General features: G+C 37.5%; 1 protein-coding gene across 2 annotated transcripts in view; it reads right to left on the minus strand.

Annotated features, from left to right (window-relative positions):
* LOC150087225 (uncharacterized) overlaps window positions 1-21,853 on the minus strand; it is a 320,470-nt gene that overhangs the window by 159,991 nt on the left and 138,626 nt on the right. For both annotated transcript variants that reach the window (XM_090371087.1, XM_090371086.1), the window contains exons 2-3: window positions 16,725-16,902; window positions 1,788-1,860 (exon numbers count right to left, since the gene is read on the minus strand). In XM_090371087.1, the coding sequence (XP_090227213.1) occupies window positions 1,788-1,860; window positions 16,725-16,902 (251 nt within the window). The remainder of the gene's footprint in view (window positions 1-1,787; window positions 1,861-16,724; window positions 16,903-21,853) is intronic.

The following is a 21,853-nucleotide window of genomic DNA, read 5'->3' on the forward strand; positions in this document are numbered from 1 at the left end:
TATAAGCATTACATATGTAAATTATTGCAGCCAGCCACCACAATGTAATGAAATTTATTATTATAAAATGAACAAATAAAAATATTGATATAATGACAAAAAATCAATTAAAACACACTGTTTGAAAGCGTTAAAACATAGATCAGATAAAAACACAAAATCTATAATAGTTTCTAGCTTCTTTTTGGAGGTTTAAACAAACATCCTCCAGCTTTTTATTTTCAAAGAGAAAGCAGGAGGATGTTTGCTCTCTGATGAAAGAGAAATGAGGGAAAGGGAAGAGGGAGAATAAAGATGAATGATTAAGGATTAATGCTTAGAAGAAAGTTGGTAATTGAGAGAGACGTGTACACGAATGTTACTGGCCCTATTAATTCTAAAGGAAGGCCCATGGTATCCTATCGATGTTTTATCCAACCTTTGCTAGAAGAGATAAGGAGGCCATATTCCCATTATATAAGGCTATTGTTACACCACACTTGGAATACTCTGTTCAAGTATGGAGACCGCACCTAAAAAACAAGAAAGAGACATCGGGCTTCTTGGAAGGGTCCAAAGACTGAAGAGTCGGGAAAAGGGCGTCCATATGAGGAAATACTTCGAATATGTGGGTTGCACAGCTTGGAAACTAGGCACCTTGGAGGAGACTTTATTGAGGTGTTTAAAGCTCTGAGAGGCAAAAGTAAAATGAATGAGACCGAAAATTTCAAGGTTATAAATGATTCTAGAACTAGGAGCCATATATTCAAGTTACGGGGGAGATGTTTAGACTGGATTGCGGGAAGTTTTATTTCAGCGAGCGAATTATAAATTACTAGAATAAGTAACCTACATGGATGGTAGGGGCTGACAAATTTGGGGAAATTTCCTACGGGAGGAGGGAAACACACAGGTTGTCTATTTCCTTTTCTTTTATTATTATTTTACTCTTTTTTTGGTTGGTGCAGAATAAGCCTTAGGCTTCCTTGCATCATACGGCCATTACTAATACTAAATCTGGTATTACAGATGTGAGTCGATTCCAACGAATGGCAAAGTTTAAAATTTCCAGCATAATCTATTATGTAGACATTATTCAGAAGCGGGTGTCATTCTTGTTAGTAGTGTAAATGACACCACTTCTTCCTTCCAGGTATTTGTACGAATATTGCAACTTATTGTTTTATTGTAACATATTATGCGATACTCTTGGATAGAAAGAGACACGACCCATCACGTAAGTCGTGTTCTTTTCCACACATCACCAGTGGTGGTGATGTGGTTCAGTATGTGATGGATCTTCTTCGTGTGATGTACCCTCCTTTGCATGTTCTTGAGTCAAAAACAACTCTCAGTAATACAGGACTTGCTTAGAGAAGTTGCATTTCTATGATTCCGTTCCAACTTTACTTATTTATTTATTCTTATGTCGCTTTGACAATGTGATGTGACCAAGCCCTGCTCATTAGCGCCCTCTAACGATGCCATGCCGATGCGAGGAAGTGTCAAATGAATTATAACTGGTGTACTGGCTCACACACCTTGGTTTGCGGTACACTGATGTTAAGAGATGTGGGATCATTCTTTTAATCAGGACGTCTAAAGACAGGCGGAACATAGTCATTTCAATCTCTATGATACATTTCAAGAAACTAAAACAGCTATTGAGATAAATGTCCTAATATATATATATATATATATATATATATATATATATATATATATATGGGATTTTATAACGGCCTTAATATTATACTACAGGTAGTATTTATACTTATCTAATATAAATTTACTCTCCTGCTCCTCACCTGCAAAGCCATTACCCAGATCATCATAGCCTCGTGGTTGTCAGCAATGAGTACATAATCCTTTCCACCGGAACTGAAATAAAATAAATTTGGCATTCATTATAGGTATCACTAATATACTCGTATCTCTCTATATTTTTTTAGCTTAGCTATTTATATAAATTTGGTCCACATTTCATTTTATTATTTCTTTGTTTTCGCGTAATGTAAATTTGGTCCACATTTCATTTTATTATTTCTTTGTTTTCGCGTAATGTTTCCGGTGTTTGAAGTATCTCTGGCTATAACTTCCATTTCTTATTGCAAGTACGTATAAACCAAAACTATTTCTCATCATTTTTCGGCTACTTACACTCTAAACAGAGACATATCTAAATACAGATAATCTTTCACTTGTCAGCTATGGAGTAACGTACAAAAGGCGCCAACTGGATGCGTTCTTCCATAATGAAAGTAGATGAATGGTTTCTCATTGTTTCTAGGGCATTACCAGAGAGAGATTGCTTGTAAGTAATGCTCCTCTTCAAAGTCCATCAGTCTCACTAAGTTCGTTCTTGTAAGCTATATAAGAAAAAAAAAATAGTTGGGTTCATGGTACGATCTAAGAACAGCACTTGGATAGAAAACTTAATCGCGAACAGGCCCTTCTTAAAAATAAATGGCCTCCCGACAGCTATGATTTATAACATGTCACCTTGTTTTTAGTGCAGCTGGTGATTTAGTGCCCTGTAGAGATGATTTAGGAAAAGGCTGCAGAAGGAACATCACTTAAAATGGCTGACATGTTCTTTACTGGAGGTTCGTTGACTGATGGGCCCAACGAATTTTTCCTGTATACGTCGGAAATTCTGATATGATGCATCAGTGTTTAGCTGGATCTGTCTGCTCTAGCTGGCTCTCTTACAGTATCGCACAAAATACACATCTGTTGGGATAACACGTATCATAATGAAATATGGACAGCTTCCCTTGGATTACAGATTCTGGGTCCTACACCGAATCTCCACTTATTAAACGAAGTCAGTGCAGAAAGGGACATTCGAGTATTGGGGAGAAGGGCTTGAAATTAAATGACATTTGTAATTTCTTCAATATACAAGTATCAGCATTGAGGTTTAAGTTAACTGTACAGGAAGTCAAATTCAAATAAATATTCTGTGATTTTGTACGAGGTTGAAGGAGGAAATGATTTTATCAAGTCTGATGGAGAGAATCTTATAAAAATACGTTTTGAATGAGTCCTGGAATTTTGAAAAAGAATGAGAGCTGTTCCAATTTGTGGCAATCTGTAGGGGCTATAAAATTAGGCCTAAACTTAATATGGGCTATATACAGGTAATCATTTTAAATGAAAACCCATGAAAATGCGAAAAACTTACTTTAAAAAAAAAGAAAAAAAAAAGAGGCTACAGATATGAAATTAACTTTCTTTATTCTCTAACTTTACTTAATTTGTCAAGAAAGTAAATCTTTTGGGATCTATGTACTAAAGGCCAGGTTAGTTAACGACAGGTTAACTCATTTCCCCTGTGCATCACACCCCCTTAAGAATTACTGCTGCACAATTCCCATCTCATTGCTACCCATCACGTGAAGTTTTGGTAAACACTTCTTGAGCACAGAGTAGAAGTTTTCAACCCACCATTTGATTTGATAGGCACACCATTTGATAATCAAACATGCCTGAAATGTAACGCAATGCGTAAACTAAGCCTTTTATAACCCCTGGCCTTTCGGCCGTGAAGGGACACTGCAACACTGTCCAAGTTAACTGTTACAATTGAGGGTGGTACAATAAAAGATTCTCTCTCTCTCTCTCTCTCTCTCTCTCTCTCTTTGATACAAAATTAAATTACCATTAAATTACCTTTACTGCAGCAATGAGCCATGTATTTTAGAAACACCTCCAAATCAGTTTGGTTTGACGCAAGAACATAGAGAATTATTAACTGTGATTAGAAAACTACGTCCCTTCCTCGTCCACACGACGGTGTACCTTTACATGGTATGCATATTCTACATAAGGGCTGTCAAATCTTAGGTAATCCGAGGGTCACATTAAAAAAAATCAATCCGAGGGCCACATCCAGAATAATAAATACAGTACAGATATTAAAATATTTGGAGATTCCTACCGTTAGGTAGCACTTTTAAAATTTCGTAATAAAGGAAAGTCATGTTGCTTATAAAAGTTTTATTGAAACAGTAGACAAGATACAATTGTTTATAATTATTATTTCATTTTCTTTAGGTAGTTGTTGGTGCATCGGCTTCTGTGGCCATAATGCACCTTCCAAGGTTTTTGCAGTACTTTCATCCAAGCCCGAGGCGAGATTCGAACCCGCGACCTTTGGGTTGCCAGGCGGGCACGTTACCCACCCGGCTAGCCCGGTCGGCTTATTTCATTTTAATGAGAGCTCTGTTCGTTTTCATTTACTAACGTAGCTATATCCATATCGATGCTTGTAGTTGCCAATCGCAGTAAATGTGAAAGTGATTTATCAGTCAATGAACATCTGTATTTGGGTTTTATGAATTTCGTTGTTGAAAACGTGTTTTCGCAAAGATATGTGCTCCCAAGCATTGAGCACATCTTGAGTCCAAAGTCCTTCAATTTCGGATTGTGCTCTCTTGGTAATAATTTTAAAAAATCTCCTTTTTCGATTCTGCCAGTATAAAAAGGGTCGGATTGCAAATGGCACAATTCCAGTTGGAGGTCAGATCTTACGTTTTCAATGCTGACAGTCAATGACTGAATGAAAACTGAAATATCTTCTTCAATTTCCTTAATATCGCCAAATCGATTCTCAAAGTCCTCCATGATTGTTTCAATGCACTTTATTGGGGAGGAGGGCTTGAAATTAAATGACATTTGTCATTTCTTCAATATGTTTTCTAAAAATTCTTAATTTCTTCAAATTGTTTTTTACAATTAGGAAAAATAAGTAAAAATATTATTAGCCAATGTTGGTTTCAAAAGTTTCAATTTACTTTTAAAACCATTAAAATGACCATATAATTTGGCAATATGCTGTTGTTTGCCCTGCAGCTTTAAGTTCAAATCATTCAAATAGTTGGTCATATCTGTTAAAAATGCAAGATCAGATAAAAAAAAAAAAGGCTCCAGACATTTTCAGGCACTTAACCAGCGATCAGAATGGAGGAGAAAATCGCCATATGCAGCATCCGCTTCGCTGAAGAAATCGCAAAACTTACGATGGGTCAGAGGTCTATAACCTCCTCGTATAATATTGGTTACTTTTACTTCTACTTTCATGGCATTGAATTGACGTAGAGATTTTCCACAGAATGCTTCTTGATGAATGATGCAATGAATGGTAGCGCAGTTAATATTATTTTATTTCAATAGTCCACAAAACCCGATTCCAGTCCCTGCCATAGCTTTGGCCCCATCAGTGACAATGCAGAAACATTAATCGAATCCTCCATAGTTTATAATAGAGTTTTGAACTGCTTCGAAAATATCAGTACCTTTAGTAGTCCCATGCAAAGGTATAAGACTAAGCAGTTCTTAATTAATAGTAAAGTCCTCCTGAATAGTTCGAACAAAAATTAAAAGTTGACTTACGTCTGCTTGATCAATGCTTTCATCCAGACACAATGAAAAGCACCCACATTTTGCCATTGAATCACACAGCTTTTTTGAAATGTATTGATCCATGTGTTCTATACGTCATGCGACGGGCTCATGAGATAATGCCATTGTCTCGAACTTCTCGGCTAATTTCGGCTCATTAAATTGTTTTGCCATTTCAATTGCACATTTCTTCCCAATCATACCGTCACTAAAAGGCTTTTTTGCTTTCGCTAACTCCAATGCTACTTTGTACGAAGCGGCAAGGCGAGAACTTTGTGCAGTGCTAAGTTTAGCGGTAAAAAAAAAAAAAAAAAAAACTCGTTTGATGCATAAATTTCTTCTTATATTCCGCAATAATGGTGCTTCCTGATTCCCCAATACACATCTCAAATCTTTTACTGTGCAATGTCGTTTTACATTATACTCTTTAGGCACCGACAAAACTTGCATGCAAACAAGACATTGTTTGCATGCAAGTTTTGAATTTTATTCTTGTTGTTTGTAATCAAATAGTCTGATTCCCATCGGCTTTGATACACTCGCTTTTCTTCTTCAATTTTTCTTTTCTTGTGAGACATGGTTGTTCGACGATAAGTAGTAATTTATTAAGTAGAAGTGAAGTATATTGAAGATAACACGGTAATCAATCGCAATGCATATAGTAATTTCGTGAGCCCCGGTGACACAACATTGGTGGACGGACGGACGAACGAACGAACGAACGAACGACACTAACGACGGGCGACCCGCCAAGGAGCATGCGCGTTTAAACAAGACATCTAGCATGGACGCAACGAAATGCATCGGGGCAGGTCGTTTATCTGTTATATAAAGGTGGAGGCTTTGAGATGTTATTCCGGAAATGGCGTATTCCCGATACACTCTTGATACTGTCAAAGGGGGATACTGCAATTTCTGTACCGACTCCGTGACAGAGTGACCATGCGTCGGGCACCCACTATCATTCCTCTTTCAAAGTTGCTTAATTCACGACGTTTATCACTACTGACATCGAATTTGCGTCTACGTGAATGCAGTGTACCTATATACCTGCCAAGCGGTGGGTTCGTCCACTAGCAAGAAGGGTGACAGCATCGCGTTGCCAAGGAACCTCAAATTCCGTCCTTTCAGTGTAACTATATATAATTTGTCTGTAAATTGCGTGTGTTCTGTGGTCGATTTGCTGCCTGTTGGAGGAAACACTCGAGAAAAAGCCATTCAACCCTCGACTAAACCGACCAACTCAGCCACGTTGTGAAAAAGATCCATAAAAATTTTTCGCTTCATTGACTAGATTCGAACTCGGGTCTTTCCACCCGGTGTGGGGAGGATGGTGATTATACCAGCTGTCTACCCACGAGGGACTGAATCATTGCCAAATAAAATCAGTCAGATTGTTAAAGCGCAAAAACAAATTTCGACCACAAAAAAAAAAATCCGGACATTCAATAAGAAGGTGTCAAATGTTTAAAATGGTGTCACAAAATAATGATACATAGGAGAGTCATCGGCTCTCAGCAGAAATTAATATGTAAGATGACTGTTTCCCATGCGGAGTCCAGCAAAAATATCTTCCCGTTTGCAATTCCTGCACAGACTAGATTGTCATGGTTTGATTATAGGCTTAATCTGATGTAATTTATTTGAAGTCTTGCCATTGGGAGTATAAATCATTGGGTATTACTGGTAGTCTATTAGTAGGAGTTAGAGAGTAAGAGTACTCGTGGGAGTTGCTGATTCGGCTGCGGTATCAGCCAAATAACTTTCCCTAATTCCAAAGTGGCTAAGTATCCAGTAGAAGCGGGTAACAAATCCATATTCATATAGAGAATGTATCTGCTGCTGAACCTGAGACAGAACATGAGCACTTTATTTCATCCCTGATAAGCCTGTAATGCATTTAAACAGTGTATATACAATATAACGTTGGTATTCGTGACTGCATATGGGACCCAAGGCTAATTCTGACGTGCAACTTTGCAGTATACACTGTGCTGCGACTTTATTAGGTACACCCCTGCTGTGCACACAAATGGTTTGTCCTACAATGTTGCAAGTCATATGACCACGGTTGTGGATATAAATGCAGCAGAATAACCTTTCTAGTATCAGTTAAGTGTACAAACCGTAGCAAGAATGGGGAAAAGGAGTGATCTAACGGACTTCGAACATGGCATGATAGTAGGTGCAAGACGTGCTGGACAAAACATCTCTGAAACGGCAGTTCTCCTGAACTTTTCACGCACCACAGTTCCAAGGGTGTATCGAGAATGGTGCAACGAACAGAAAACATCCTCTCAACGGCACTCCTGTGGAAGAAAATCGCTTGCTGATGAGAAAGGTCAGAGGAGGATGGCTAGACTTGTGCAAGCAAACAGACGGGCCACAATGTCGCACATCACGTAAGAATACAACCTTGGTGCGCAGAATATATCGCAACGGACCACTAGTCGCACTTTGTCGCGAATGGGCTACGACAGCCACATCGCGTACCTTTGTTATCAATGAAGAACAAGAGAGCACGCCTCCTGTGGGCACAGCAACACCATCACTGGACTATCAAGGATTGGAAAACAGTTGCTTGGTCTGACGAGTCAAAGTTCCTGGTACATCACGTTGATGGAATGCTCAGAATTTGGCGAAAACAACATGAATCCATGGACCAGTCATGTCTGACGACTACTGTGCAAGGTGGTGGGGGCAGTGTTATGGTGTGGGGAATGTTTTCTTGGCACACGCTGGGTCCATTGATACCCATAGATTCACGTCTGAATGCCACATCATACCTAAACACCGTTGCTGACCAAGTGCATCTGTTCATGTTGACAGTTTATCCTCAGTTAGATGGTTACTTCCAGCAGGATAACGCGCCGGCGAACAAAGCCCGAATTACTATGGAATGGTTCCAGGAACACGACAATGACTTTTCTTTGCTGCAGTGGCCCGCTCAGTCCACGGATCTCAATCCCATTGAACATCTTTAGGATGAGCTGGAAAGGGCTGTTCGCTGCAGGCCTATACCTCCGTCGAATCTCAAGGAACTCCGTGACACACTCATGTCTGCGTGGTATTCTTGCACAACGCTTTTAGCATCTTGTTCAATTCATGCCTAGACGAATTCAGGCTGTTTTGAAGGCTAAAGGAGGCCCAACACGCTACTAGGTAGATGTACCTAATAAAGTGGCAGCACAGTGTATATAAGCTGTATCCATGAAGAATTAGCTCAGATACTGTGTCTTGAAACAAAGCATCAGATTTCATAAGTAAATCTCACTTCTAGACATCTTTATAAATTGGCAAGAAATCAGAGATGAGGTCGGTGTGCAGAATAGAACTGCAGGTAGACAAAAGACGTGCTTCAAAAACGGATGTTTTTGAGGCATGATTGGAAATCCGTCAGACTGCCAACCATCCTTTTGGAATTCGTGTCTAAGAGCTTCTCCAAGATTTATACAGGGTAACTAAGAGGAATAAATTATTCACCTGATTATAAAGCTCAATTAAATTTTTAGTGTAATAGGTACGGTAAAACAGCTTCCACATTTAATAAAGCAACTCAAAGAATTACTTATCGCACAACCACACTTCAGTAAACCTCCACATGAGCATCTTTCAGAAATGGAAGGCACACTGCCTGTTCAACCTGTCTTTTAACTCTGTGACGTTCTTAACTTTTTTTTTGTTGCACCTTGTCCTTTACGTAGCCCCATACAAAGAAATCCAAAGTGTGATATCCGAGTAACAAGGAGGCCATGGAATGGGATCCTCCCGGCCGATCCATCGGTTAGGATTTTTTTTTTTTTTTTTTTGAGGAAACAACGCACATGCAAGCTCGAGTGTGGTAATGGACCATTTTGCTAATAGAACACATGTAACTGTATATTAATTTTTCAAGAGACAAATGGAAGTTACCCAAATGTCATTAACTTTCTTTCTACAAAATGTTAGGAGCCTCGCTAACAAGTTCTTTACCTTACAAGCCCTGCTCCTCCAGGAAGACATTGATTTCATCTGCATCTCGGAAACATGGGTTGATGAGGGGATAACACCTCGGGGTGCTCCTCTCGTTCACACTATCTAGCAAACTCCAGAAAAGATAAGAGAGGAGGCGGTGCTATCATCTTCAAGACCTCTTTCAGGCAGCTACATGTTCACAGTAGTAAAGCACCACACTACGGAGCAGTCATTGCAATTTTCAGCAAGAATGGCAAAATGATCCAAATTGGCCTCGTGTATCTCCCCCCAGGACATACCCCATCAATCAGAGAAAACGTTTTTGCCCGGACATCTTCCGATCTTTGCCCCAAAATCCAAACAACCGTTTTAGGAGATTTTAATATGCATTTTACAAGGTTCAAGGAGGCAAGGCGAGACATAAAAGATACCATGCTGACCTTGGGGTTTACCCCCCTGGTTACTCCACTAACCAGTTATGAAAGACGCTGTCAGGTCCTTGACAGCGTCTTTCATAACTTAATTCAAATCGTTCCCTATAATTCCAAGTTCATGTCGGACCACCTTCCAATAGTTCTTGAACCTGCACAGGCATATGTAACCTCAGTCTCATTGAGAAAATCCGCAGACCCGGTGCGTAACTACGTTCACAACTGACCCGATCAAGCCAAATGTCCTTACTGAACTTAAAGCTTTCAACTGGAACAACATCTACTCCAAACCTGTGGACGAAGCAAAAAATGCCCTTTCTAATGAATTGAAACACATTTCTCTCACTGGTGCGTCAAAGGAATTTAAAATCTCCTCAAAAACCAAGCGGTTATTTTTGTTATTTTAGTTTTTAGGAGCATTAGCAACTAAGGCCATATTGCTCCGGGGATATGCGGTGGTCATTCCCTAACCTTTCTGCATCCTCCGTATTTGGTGGTCAAGAAGCGTGTGCCACGCACTGCTGCTCCTGCCCACCTGGCTACGGAGGCGCTAAAAGACCAAGCGGTGGTTCAACCCGGTGCAGTGCAACACCTTGTCTTAAATCTTCACTACAAAACCTGCAATACCTAGAATCAGTGTTTCCGGCGAATACGTTCGGAGCATATAACTCCCTGGGAATTGATGCCTCAACTTTCTGCAGCTCGAAGCGCTACAGACAGGACATCCTGAAAAATTAGTGTGAAAAGTAGAACTATTGACTGTACCACTTTCAGTTTTGAAATTTCAGTGTCGATGTGAGCTTACTTATAAATACAATATGTTTTCCCTTATTTTAATTCAATCAACGTAATTGCCTTGAATATTTAAAATGTACACCCCTCTAGCAGAACCAGGCTGTTCCTGGGGTGTCCACTGATGTGGAAATAAAAAGATGTTAATAATAATATCTTCCAGCTGAGGTGTACAATACAGTTCGAGCATATATAGGTAATTTGAAGGTTTACAGAGTTTTCGTGGAAAAAAAAAAAAAAAAAAAAAAGAGTCCAATCATCTGGCTGAATGACAGTATGAACCACAAAGAAGAATAAAAATTCAGAAGAATTTTTATTCTTCTTTTTTAATTCTGTAAATTAGTAGAGCTGATATTGTAATGATCACGCATTCGGATCAGTTATTTCTTGATTTATACAAAGGTTTTCACAAATAAACCTATTAAATGTCCGACTATTGAGAGAATTTTCAAAATTACGAAATTTAAAAATGGTCGGTTTCTCTGGTGTAGACCTTATTACTAACAACAATTGACTACAAACTACAGTACAGAACTACAAAAAAGTGCTGGGAGTTACTTGTGCGAGTTTCTAACTGTCATCATCATCAGGTTGGTCCGGCTTAGGCCTGTTAAGACCTGTTCCGTTGTAGCTCTTGGAGATGGTCTTGATTTCGCCATCGTTGTCTTGGTCAACCCACATCTCTCTTGTAGGTTTGTAGTTAAAGGCTAATTTTGGGATTCGGTTTGGGTTCATTCTTTCTAGGTGGCTGATCCAATTTTTTGATACCGTTTTATGTCATTTACTATGTTATCTACTTTTAATTTCTTCCGGATATCTAAATTTCGTTGGTGGTCTAGTCTTGTAAAGCTTAATAATGGTCTTAAAAATCTCATTTGTGCTGCTTCTAGTTTGTGTGCATCTTTCTTATTTCTCTTTCTTATCTCACAGCTGTAGAAGAGGGCTGATTTTGAAGTGGCGTTGTGCAGTCGTAATTTTGATCTCAAGGATAAAGGACTACGATTAAGGTTTCTAACTTTCTTCTTCTTTTTTTTTTTATTAGTTTTCCAACTGAATCTCAGTGTCAAAAGAAATTGGGAATGAGTTTTTATTAAAGTCTAATGAAGAGTTGGCTGCAGTAAAGATAGATTTACCACGTTACCAACTTAGAGGCTTATAGCTAAAAAAATTAAGCATACATTGGCCAAGACATTAATATAAATTTTTCATTTAAATTCATTTATTTTTTGATGTGTAGTGAGCTTTTAGACGTAAGGAGAAAATGCTGCTGAGCGAAGGAATACAATATTACACTGGTTGTAACCTAAGCATCCAACTTACAACAGTTTAATTCAATCTCTAGAAGTTAACATATTTAGAAAGGGCATTATGCTTACCCTAGAAGTTGGGCTTCAAAGCATTTTATAAATTTCTAGCCTAATGTATTCAAGAGGCGTTGTTGAACACATTGGGCTTAAAGAGAAGAAAGTGCACTTAATTTCAAGTTGACCAAGGGATATGAAGCCAAGGTTTATTTATTGTTATTTAATAATAGTTTAAAAAAAAAGACCTTTTTCCGGTTTTACTGCAAAATCCTTCTATTTCCTGCATCGTTCTGTTCTGCTTACTATCTTTACCGTAAATCTATCACTATATTTGTGAGCATAAACAGCTTCCGCTTTCGAAAAGAGCCTTAATGTTTCACTGAAAGCATATTGAAGTTCTTGCATGTTTACCTTATGGAAAGTCAGATTCGTCTCGTCGCCTTGGGGCGCGTTGCTTCACTTCGGAAAATGATTTTCATCGCATCTTTTCAACGACTCGCCTCTTCCAATTTTGTCTGCCGTCTTCAGCGAAGCGTTAAATCAGCTAATTTGAACTTCAGTTTCTTGCCAACTTACGACTTTAGTGCCTTGTTTTCTGCTTGAGAATAACCGCCTAATACCATTTGCAGTGCATTATTAGTTTTGTTACACAACCACGTTGCCTGATAATGGTTTAGTTATTCATTGTGCTGGCTCGGGATTCAGTTGTAACTATACTTTTTACTACATAAAATGACAATTACTTGCATTTTCACTGGGCCATTCTACTCCTGATGACGCTATTTATCAAGACAGCTTGACAATTTGTAATTCGCTCTTAAACTATTGACTATAAACCACCAGCTAGCAAAATTATGAAACCCTTAAGGAAAGTTTTTAAGTAAAAATATAATGTGGACATTATATTTTTTTCTTAAAAAGAATGCTACAGCTCTTTTTTTACTGTTTTTGAATGAAAAGACTATCCTAATTTTCACTATAAAATTTTCCCGATTAAAGGATTATAATTATATATTTAGTGAATAATTTATTAGGAACACCTAACAAATTGTGTGGCATCGTGCAAGAACTTCATTTTTAACCTTATGGCAGGTATACGAGGATTTGGGGAGGGGAGGGGAGGGGGGTAAACGGCGTGAAGCATTTTGGTTTAATCCGTTTTTTCTCAAGAACTAACTACACTTTTCTTTTCTTTTTTCCATAGCAATCGTAACTTTTTAAATGTAATTTTTTACAAGTACTTTCCTTGTAGTTTATATTTGTATTATTCATTATAATATTTGGCATAATATCCATTTAAATAGACATATTACTGTAATATTCAGATAACCCTTAAAACAGAAAACAAATTTCTGTAAAGCGGGGGTGGGAGGGGAGTGCAAGACGGTAAAGATAAAGAACCATACATGACCTCCATTCGCCTCCAGGACAGCATGTATTAGTCTTGGCATGGCTCTATGAGATTACGACAATGTCCTTCTGATATACTCATATATTCCACCGTACAGTCCAGAATTTCCTTTCCAGAGTATCCTTCGTATCCTGGGTAGTGGAATCAAAACGCCCCTCATGTTTGATGTCACTCCTGATCAATTCCTAGAAACACAAATAGATGAAGGTTGTATCAACTCTTTGGTCAACGAAGGAGGCAGATATGTACACTGCGATATTCGTGGAAACACACTACGTTGCCTTCATGCCACGGCGCATTATCCAGCCGAAGTGTAACCAGCAGACAATGTACCATAAGGTAACCATAACGGAATGCACTTCTGCATCAATGTCCAAACAGATTCTACTGACTGCTCTTCAAATAACGTACTCTCTTCCCCCCTTCCTCAATACTTCAACAAAAAGGATGCAAGAATATTCATTCTGAGATGTACTGTTCAGCTCTCCTTTCTGATCTTCCAAAATTCTCACGATTTAACTTTGTACATTATCCTGCTCATTTTAAAGAGTAAGAGATTACCTCAATCTTTTGCATAGAATGCTTCTGGTCAATGCTCTCGAAATGTAAACGAATAAAATAATTTTAATGAATCCTTTTACTCATAAGAGACATGATCAATTCGACGCACAACGGAATCGAAAGCCCCAACCCGACCCCGAAACACATCAAACCAACCCAACGAGACTGCGAGTGCGAGAAGACGTTGTGTAAGAATAATTAAAATAATTAAAAACGGAAAACCGTTTACGAGAATAAATAATTAAAATCACGATGAACACATTAAACATACAAATTAAACAAAATATACTGTACTTTCCATTCTTAAGCAGACTAAGCTTTTCGACTAATCGTCTTGTTCACAGGTCGAATATAACGCGAAGTGTGTGTTAAGTTCTTAAATGGAGAGATTATTTGTATTGGTGCATGCGTAAAAAAGACCAGAAATCCGAAATCAGGTAAGGACGGCGCACGTTGATAGAATTTGCCTGTAACTTCATTTCAAGGGTTTCAGCGATCAATAATTTTATGTAATTACGTTGTATGTTTAAAATTTTCGCATCATTAAATAGGAATGCGTGACTTTCATGGTCGGCATGAAAAGCCAATTGCGATGCGACTGCGCGCGATGTGCGGACCGAAGCGGCGTGTTGTTTCACACATATATCTAGAGTACACCGAGTCAACCCTTGATACAATGAATCGCACTGACTACAAGAAATATTGTATACGTTATTCTGCATAAGCCTAGCTACAATTTTTAATTCTCTATCTTTAAAGAGTTTGAGTTGCTTATGCCATTATACGACATTGTACGGTATAGAAATAAAGTATTTTTATTGGTTTTATTAATAGGTATCGTATTTTCTGACTTATATTCAGCTTGTAATTTGATTTGATTAATAATGGAAAGTGGGTAGCCCCTCTATTTTAAAAACCTGTTGGTTAGTATATCAATTTCTAAGTCTAAGGTGGGTTCAGAAGTAGAATATTTGTGAGCTTTAACTGGCTAAATATTATGGACCTTTTATAAGTAAACGGATGATAGCTTCTGTAGTGCAGGAACATACCCGTATTGGTGAGTTTTCAGTAAATGTTAAATTGTATTTTTTTTTTGCATATCTCGTGTAAGAGTGAAATTTAAGAAATTAAGAGCTTTTGTTTCTATATGTTTTTCCTCCAATGTAAAATGTAGTCTCGTATGAATTTGTTAAATATCTGTAGAATGTCTTGAGTGGTGTCATAATCCGTTATAACGAGTACATCGTCAAGGTATCTCCCGTAGTAACTAATGCGGGGGAGGAACGGTGTTTATCCTGCTCAGAAAAAAGATAATATCGTAAGGATATTCTAGAGATGGGAATTAAGCAGTTGATATTTTGGGCCAGAATGTTTATACGAAGCAAGTTTATCAAGACAGAAAAAAAGTATAATGTAGTGTATTTATCAGCAAAACTATGGCGGCGATTTCCAGAGATTTTATTATCACATTTGAAAATAAAACCCCAAAATTTTTCCTAATGCGGATATGAAAGTACGGTACAAAGTTGACTGATGAATACACAATAATATTTTTTAAAAGTGATATATTTACTTTCCCCTTCAGCAAAGCAAATACAGCATATTTTTACATCATCTGCACCAGAAAAACTGTTCGTACGTATTTCGTACCATGCAGTATGAGCTGGTTCTCAGCGATTGCTAAATTTTCTTACATAATCCTCAAACCGAAATGGTATCCCAACCTGATGCAAACACTATTTCTTTTGTCAAGCTAGTCTTTATTACTCCAAAGAAAAATAACAGCTTACTGAATCTCTCTTAATATCCTTCACAATAACCAGTTGCCACGACAAAGTATTTCAGGTCGTCTCTATTGAACATCAACATTTTCACAATGCTTCATAGAAATAACAACCGTAGTTATCTCGACATTGTACCGGATCTTCTAAGATGCAACGGAAATGCATAGTAAAATTTCATTATAGTGGACTCAGATAAAGCAAAGTAATTTCCATTTTCTAATCCCGATCTAGATATTTTATCACCTTTTTAATTTTATTACAAACCAAATTTTTATACTTATTTAAGCGAATATACCCATTTACGTAATCGAGTTGCTATAGGTTCAACGCACCGAATTCCTTCACAGTGTGTCAACCTTAACTCCTTTATAATTTCCATTGGGAGCTTAATGTGATGTATAAGTGCAAGCCTCTGACAGGAACGACACTACATTATGAAATTTAATACGTTGTCATGGTCACTAAGCCTCTTAGTCATCAATGTGTAGGATGCCAAGGAAGTTACAAATCACTCCGAAAAATGGATTTGCTGGTAATAGTTCACAACTCTGATGGGGAGAGAACAAAAGCCCAGAAGGAGAATGTGATAATGACGGACTTGCACAATCAGAATCCGTCCGCCAAGACATCCTTAACTTGAATACAACTAAGGGATACATAATTAACCGGGCAACCTTTAATACAAACTCTAAGAGAAAAAAAAATAATAAACCGATCAGAATCGAAGTTTGAATACTGACTTTTGTTTGAGCAAAAGGAATGGAAAGAAAAGCCACTTGCATCCAATTAAAGTTTTATTAGAAATTCCTTCATTAGAAGTTCCCCCACCGCAATGCTTGCTAAGATTACAAGAACAATAATGAGTAATAATAAGAACGACCAATAATAAGTAAGCAATCAAAGTGTGATAAATGTGGAGTGCATGAAGCAAAAAAATCAGTCTAGTTTTGTTCAGCCCAGATGTTTAAGCTTCCGGGGAGGGGAAGAAACAAACCAGCTCCACAGAAAATAAATACACACATACTAACCTAACTTAACAGGACTACATTTTGACTTGAAAGAAATAGTACACAATAAAGATTATATGCAAGTTGGTACTTACTGTATTGTGAACTGGTTGTTGGCCTCCAGTGTGAGGGATATTGCCGCATCTCGGATATTGATGAATCCAAGAGGGGCTTTGCTTCCATACTCTTCCTTAGTGCGGTAATAGAACAGTTGGCATCGCTCGTCATCAAATACGTACCACTGCTTCTTCCACGTTTTCAGCCGGCTGAACGCTGAAAAAAATGAAAACAAAAAATAAAAAATTCATTATGGACATTTATCATTGGAAGTATAAAAACAAGCAACGCGGGTAAGTAGCCTTTACAGGAAAGGAAAATTCCATAAAATAAAAGTTTCTTAACAGGGATATACTACACATTAAAACAACGTACAGGTATAGCGAGAGACAAAATTTTTCAAGTTCGTATGGAGTATAAGCTCCTCCATCCCCCAAATGACTAATTCTGTTTCTTTCTTCCTTCCTTTCCCTCAGCCGACCGGGCTAGCCGAGTGGGTAAAGTACCTGCCCGGCAACCCAAAGGTCGCGGGTTCGATTCCCGCCTCGGGCTTGGATCAAAGTACTGCAAAAACCTTGGGAGGTGCAATATGGCCACAGAAGCCGATGCGCCAACAACTACCAAATCAAAAAAAAAAAAAAAAAAAAAATCCTTTCCCTCACTGCACATTTCACAAGAATAGATTTAAGCCCAGACAGGACTAAGACTGGATGGAAACAGCACCAATGTTTACAGTTGGGTTAGTAAGGAAGCAGGAGTGAAGAGCTTAAATCTACAGTCCCCTCAATGGGAAGAAGGAATTTTAGCACATGAGCGAAATGACTGGTTGTATGTCTCAGATCACAAGCGTGCAACTGTTTAGCATGCACTGTGATTTATTGTAACCGATTACGGCTCAGCCCAATGGGAAATAAAGGATTTATGAACTATCTTGAAACCAAAGTGCAGCAGCGACTGTTCTTATAAGTGTCTACGTTTCCCTCAACAATGCTACTTAAATGTTTATTTTTTACAATTAAAATGCACTCAAAATTTAGAGGGAATCATTTTTTTTCTTACAATAACATACTAAAGTTAAACCTATAGGTCACTTTTTCAGTCAAAACGGCTAAAATTTACACCTTATATTATTACGAATTTCTTCAAAATTAATAATAATAAATGAGTCATTTTACGCAAGGGGTAAATAACAGATGTTTTGTGAAATAAATGCAATAAACCGTAATTTAAAATTATATGCATCGGTTGTATGATCGAAAACCATTCCCTCGACATCCCCTTCAAACACATGAAAAACATGATGCGCTTTTTTTCACCGTCATGATGCGGAACACTTCATAGAGAAAGCAATAGCTTTTTACAGGCTTTTACTACCAAATCAGCACTAAAAATCTGTTCATGGCAAACATGAAGTTTTTTACATAATAAAGCCGAAATATTAATGTTTTATTTGACATATTCATAGATGCTCTAAAGTTAACTCATAGATGCTCTGAACTCTTATACCATACTTCAAAATTCCACCCACTTCACGAATACTGGCTAACCTAGCTCAATTTACATCAATATCTTGCACTGTGGTAACTATTGAAATACCATCCACTTCAAGAGTTGTGAATTGCTTATGAACTTCATGTATGAAACGGAAGAATTTATTATTATTTTTTTTCAGAGTAGATGATACTTGTAGAAAACAAATTAAATCTTATATAAAGTACGCTACACAATCTTAATCTCCTTTCCAATAGAAAAAAAAAAAAAAAACAGAATTAAATTCAAACGCTTTAAAACGAGTTAGGCAGATAATGTAAGCTCTGCGTTATATCCCAGGCATGTCCATTATCAAAAAGTACTACATGGGTTAAAAACACCTGAAGTCAAAATTAGGTCTAAACCTTCTTTCGAAGATTATGAACCTGAGAGGGCATAAATTCAAATTGAGGAAAGACAGTTGTAAAATAGATGTGCGGAAATTTGCCTTTAGCCAGGGGGCCGTTAATAACTGTAACAAACTTCTATCTGTCGTTGTGCAAGTTGACAGCTTAAATAAATTCAAAGAGGGACTGGACAAACTTTCAGAGGGAATGGATATATGAAATTGTTTTTTTTTGGCTGATGCTACATAAGCTCATGCGCTTGCTTTCTTGCATCACATGCCTTCATTACTACTACCAAACAGAATATAAGCTAAAAATTGGTGTTGACCCGTACTTTTCCTTCTCAAGCATATAACTCGAGATATGCATGAAAATCGGATTTATATCATATTTGTCTGATTATAATGAAATTTGAGGTGAACAATTATAAAATTTTACAAAAATTCTTTCAATGAGAGCAGAGTTGTTACGTGCGAACGGACAGACAGGCATGGTGAAGCTAATAGTAGCTTTATGCATAGCTACCACACCATAAAACCAGAGCTGTATACAAGGATACAAATTACAAAAAGACAAGTACACTAAAACCAAACTGAAACAAAACAAAAGATTACGTACTCGATATACTTCTAATCCACTTAACAGAAGCATTTCAAACCCAAAACATAACAATACACGTACCTGAAAAATACGTATCATAAACTTGATTAAATCTGGAAGAAAAAGTTTCAGCAAAGGTTGAGCAATTCTGGAAATCTTCCGGATAAAATCGAAAAAGTGTTGGAAGTTTTGTAACAATTATTTTTTCAAAGGCAAAAGCCTTTATCTAATAGACCCTTAACAAAATATCTCGCCCGTTGGCGAGATAAACTAATTAAGAAAAGTGGTAGTCTTTTATATAAATTATTTTGCACTGTTCCAGAATGATTCTTTAACTCTTTAATAACCCCAAACTAATCTTCTTGTGATCTAATTTCCCAGTTGGGAATAATGTTTCTTAAATTTAATCATGAATTCCTCGACGCCATTAACTTCGCCAGAAAAATTTTGACCGAGCAAAGAGGCAGACGATCAATACAAATGCCAAGGAAAAAACAAACAAACAAACAAAAGTAAAGTTGTGTAATTAGAAAGAAACTTTTTTATTTTATTTATTTAGGCAACGAACAGAGCACTAAGCAACTACGAGATAACACAACAATTATGAAACTCCATCGTCTGCAATTCTCGAACCAGCACAACTGAGGGCCCAGTAATTGGATATTACAACCCAGACGATAAATTCTCTCGTTACATTTTCGATGCTGGCCTGAAGGAAGCATACATTGACGAGATTTTCTTCTAAATGAACATCCACAACACGTAATCCTGCAATTAGGCTACAACTTCGATCAACAGCCAGCTATAAAGGCTAAGTACACGCATGGCAGTAAACCATTACTGTAGTAGGTGAGTTACGTAATCGGTGTCAGCTTGAGAGAAAATGTGATTGAAACAATTCGATATTTAATTACGCGTACAACCATATGTTATGAATGGGTCATTAACAAATTCAACATTTCTTTCTTCTTTCGATGAAGTTACATCGACTATAAACAACATTGAAACAGTCTCCCATACTAATCGCAACTTTCTGCTCGATATATCCTTACAGTATGTTATATTATACAACATATTTCCCACTTTTATTTCCTTGAACATTACGTGATCGAAAAAATATAGAACTCCTACCCTCGTTGTTTTTGCTTTCAACAGCAATTTTTTCTTTATAATAAAAGATAAATAAACTGTCCAACCTAAATATTAAAAAATCGGACATTCCAACATGCGAAAGCCATGTTAAATCTTAAGTAGAACAAGTTAGGTAATGTACGCAGTGCGCCACATTTCAAGAGCGTTCGATTTTTTCTTAAATTAACTGATTTTTTCCTTTTTATGTGATTAACAGAAGTGAAAATAGAAGATAAATAGATATAGTTATCTTCTTATCAATTAATTACTAAGATTACCACTTTAAGAACTCTTAATAAAACTAAACGCCCCAAACATCTAGGATTTCTGTCAGTGGCACAATCCTACGCCATCCTTGAGGTCACAGCCCACACTAATCCTCAAATACAACCGGTTGAAACTGTGTAGTCGGTTCCTACCTGCCCAGGCACTCCCCAAAATTCAGGCACTGCTCCGTCTTGGAGTCGACCTTCAGAAATTAGCTACCGACTACAAATACCGTCACATGCTCCTCGAGTGGATTCCATCTGTGGAACTGGGATAATTTCCTCCATATGACGTTTAGTCCTCATTTTTCATTATTATAATTTACATGTTTGTAACTCATATTTCCATGTAACGGTATTTTTTTTCCTTTTTGCCAATTAATTTCATTTATAATGTAAAACTCCTGGCCATGTCGCCGTGTTGAGTACTATTGTCTCTAGTACATGTCCTGTACTTATTAGCAATAAAGAATTTATTTATTTATTTAATTGTATAATATTTACACAGCTGTAAACCCTTCTCTCACATACTTTTAAGCTTCTCCTTCAGACTTGTGAAGATATTGGCCTCCGTAGCCGAGTGGTCAGTGCAGGAGTGAAGCAGCACATGCTCTTTGAGTAGACCGGGGTTCAAGCCCCCGACTGCTAAATATTGTCGGTCTGCCAACTGCACTGGACCAGCGTGGCAGATTATGGTCCATTTCCTTCAACAGGAATCGTTGAGGAGACTTCCATCCTGCAGTGGATTGATAATGGCTGCAGTTTACCTTTTTACCTTTATATCTTCACAAGCGACACAACCTACTACACCAGGGGTCGGCAACCTTTTTTGAGTAAAGAAAAAGAGCCATTTTTATCTAATTAAAAACAAAGAGAATCCGAAGAACCGCACTTCAGCTCAAGCTGGGAAGAGAGGGGAGTTTTTTAAGAAATGGAATAGAGTGGGAAGGTGTTTTATTAAAAAATATATATTTTTTGAAACATTATTTATTAATACTGAAAAAAAGGAATAAACAACCAATTAGGTACAAATAAATGTGACTTTTGCTGGTGAACTTCTTGAGCGAGTCTCTCAACATCAGGAGAGTAAGCCGTAATTTTCATCTTTAAACATGCTGAGAGACTCGCATTGTTCAGACGGTTTCTTGATTTATTTTTAATATAGTTCATGTTCGAAAATATTTCCCCACATAAATACGTCGAACCAAAAACTGAGAGAAGTCCAAACACAAATATTTTCAAATTTATATACGTGTCCGGTAAGCTACTCCAAGCATCGAACACAATTTGGTT

Source organism: Mastigoproctus giganteus, chromosome 4 (assembly GCF_048544385.1).
Source record: "Mastigoproctus giganteus isolate SK-2022 chromosome 4, ASM4854438v1, whole genome shotgun sequence".
In the NCBI taxonomy this organism is placed as follows: domain Eukaryota; kingdom Metazoa; phylum Arthropoda; class Arachnida; order Uropygi; family Thelyphonidae; genus Mastigoproctus; species Mastigoproctus giganteus.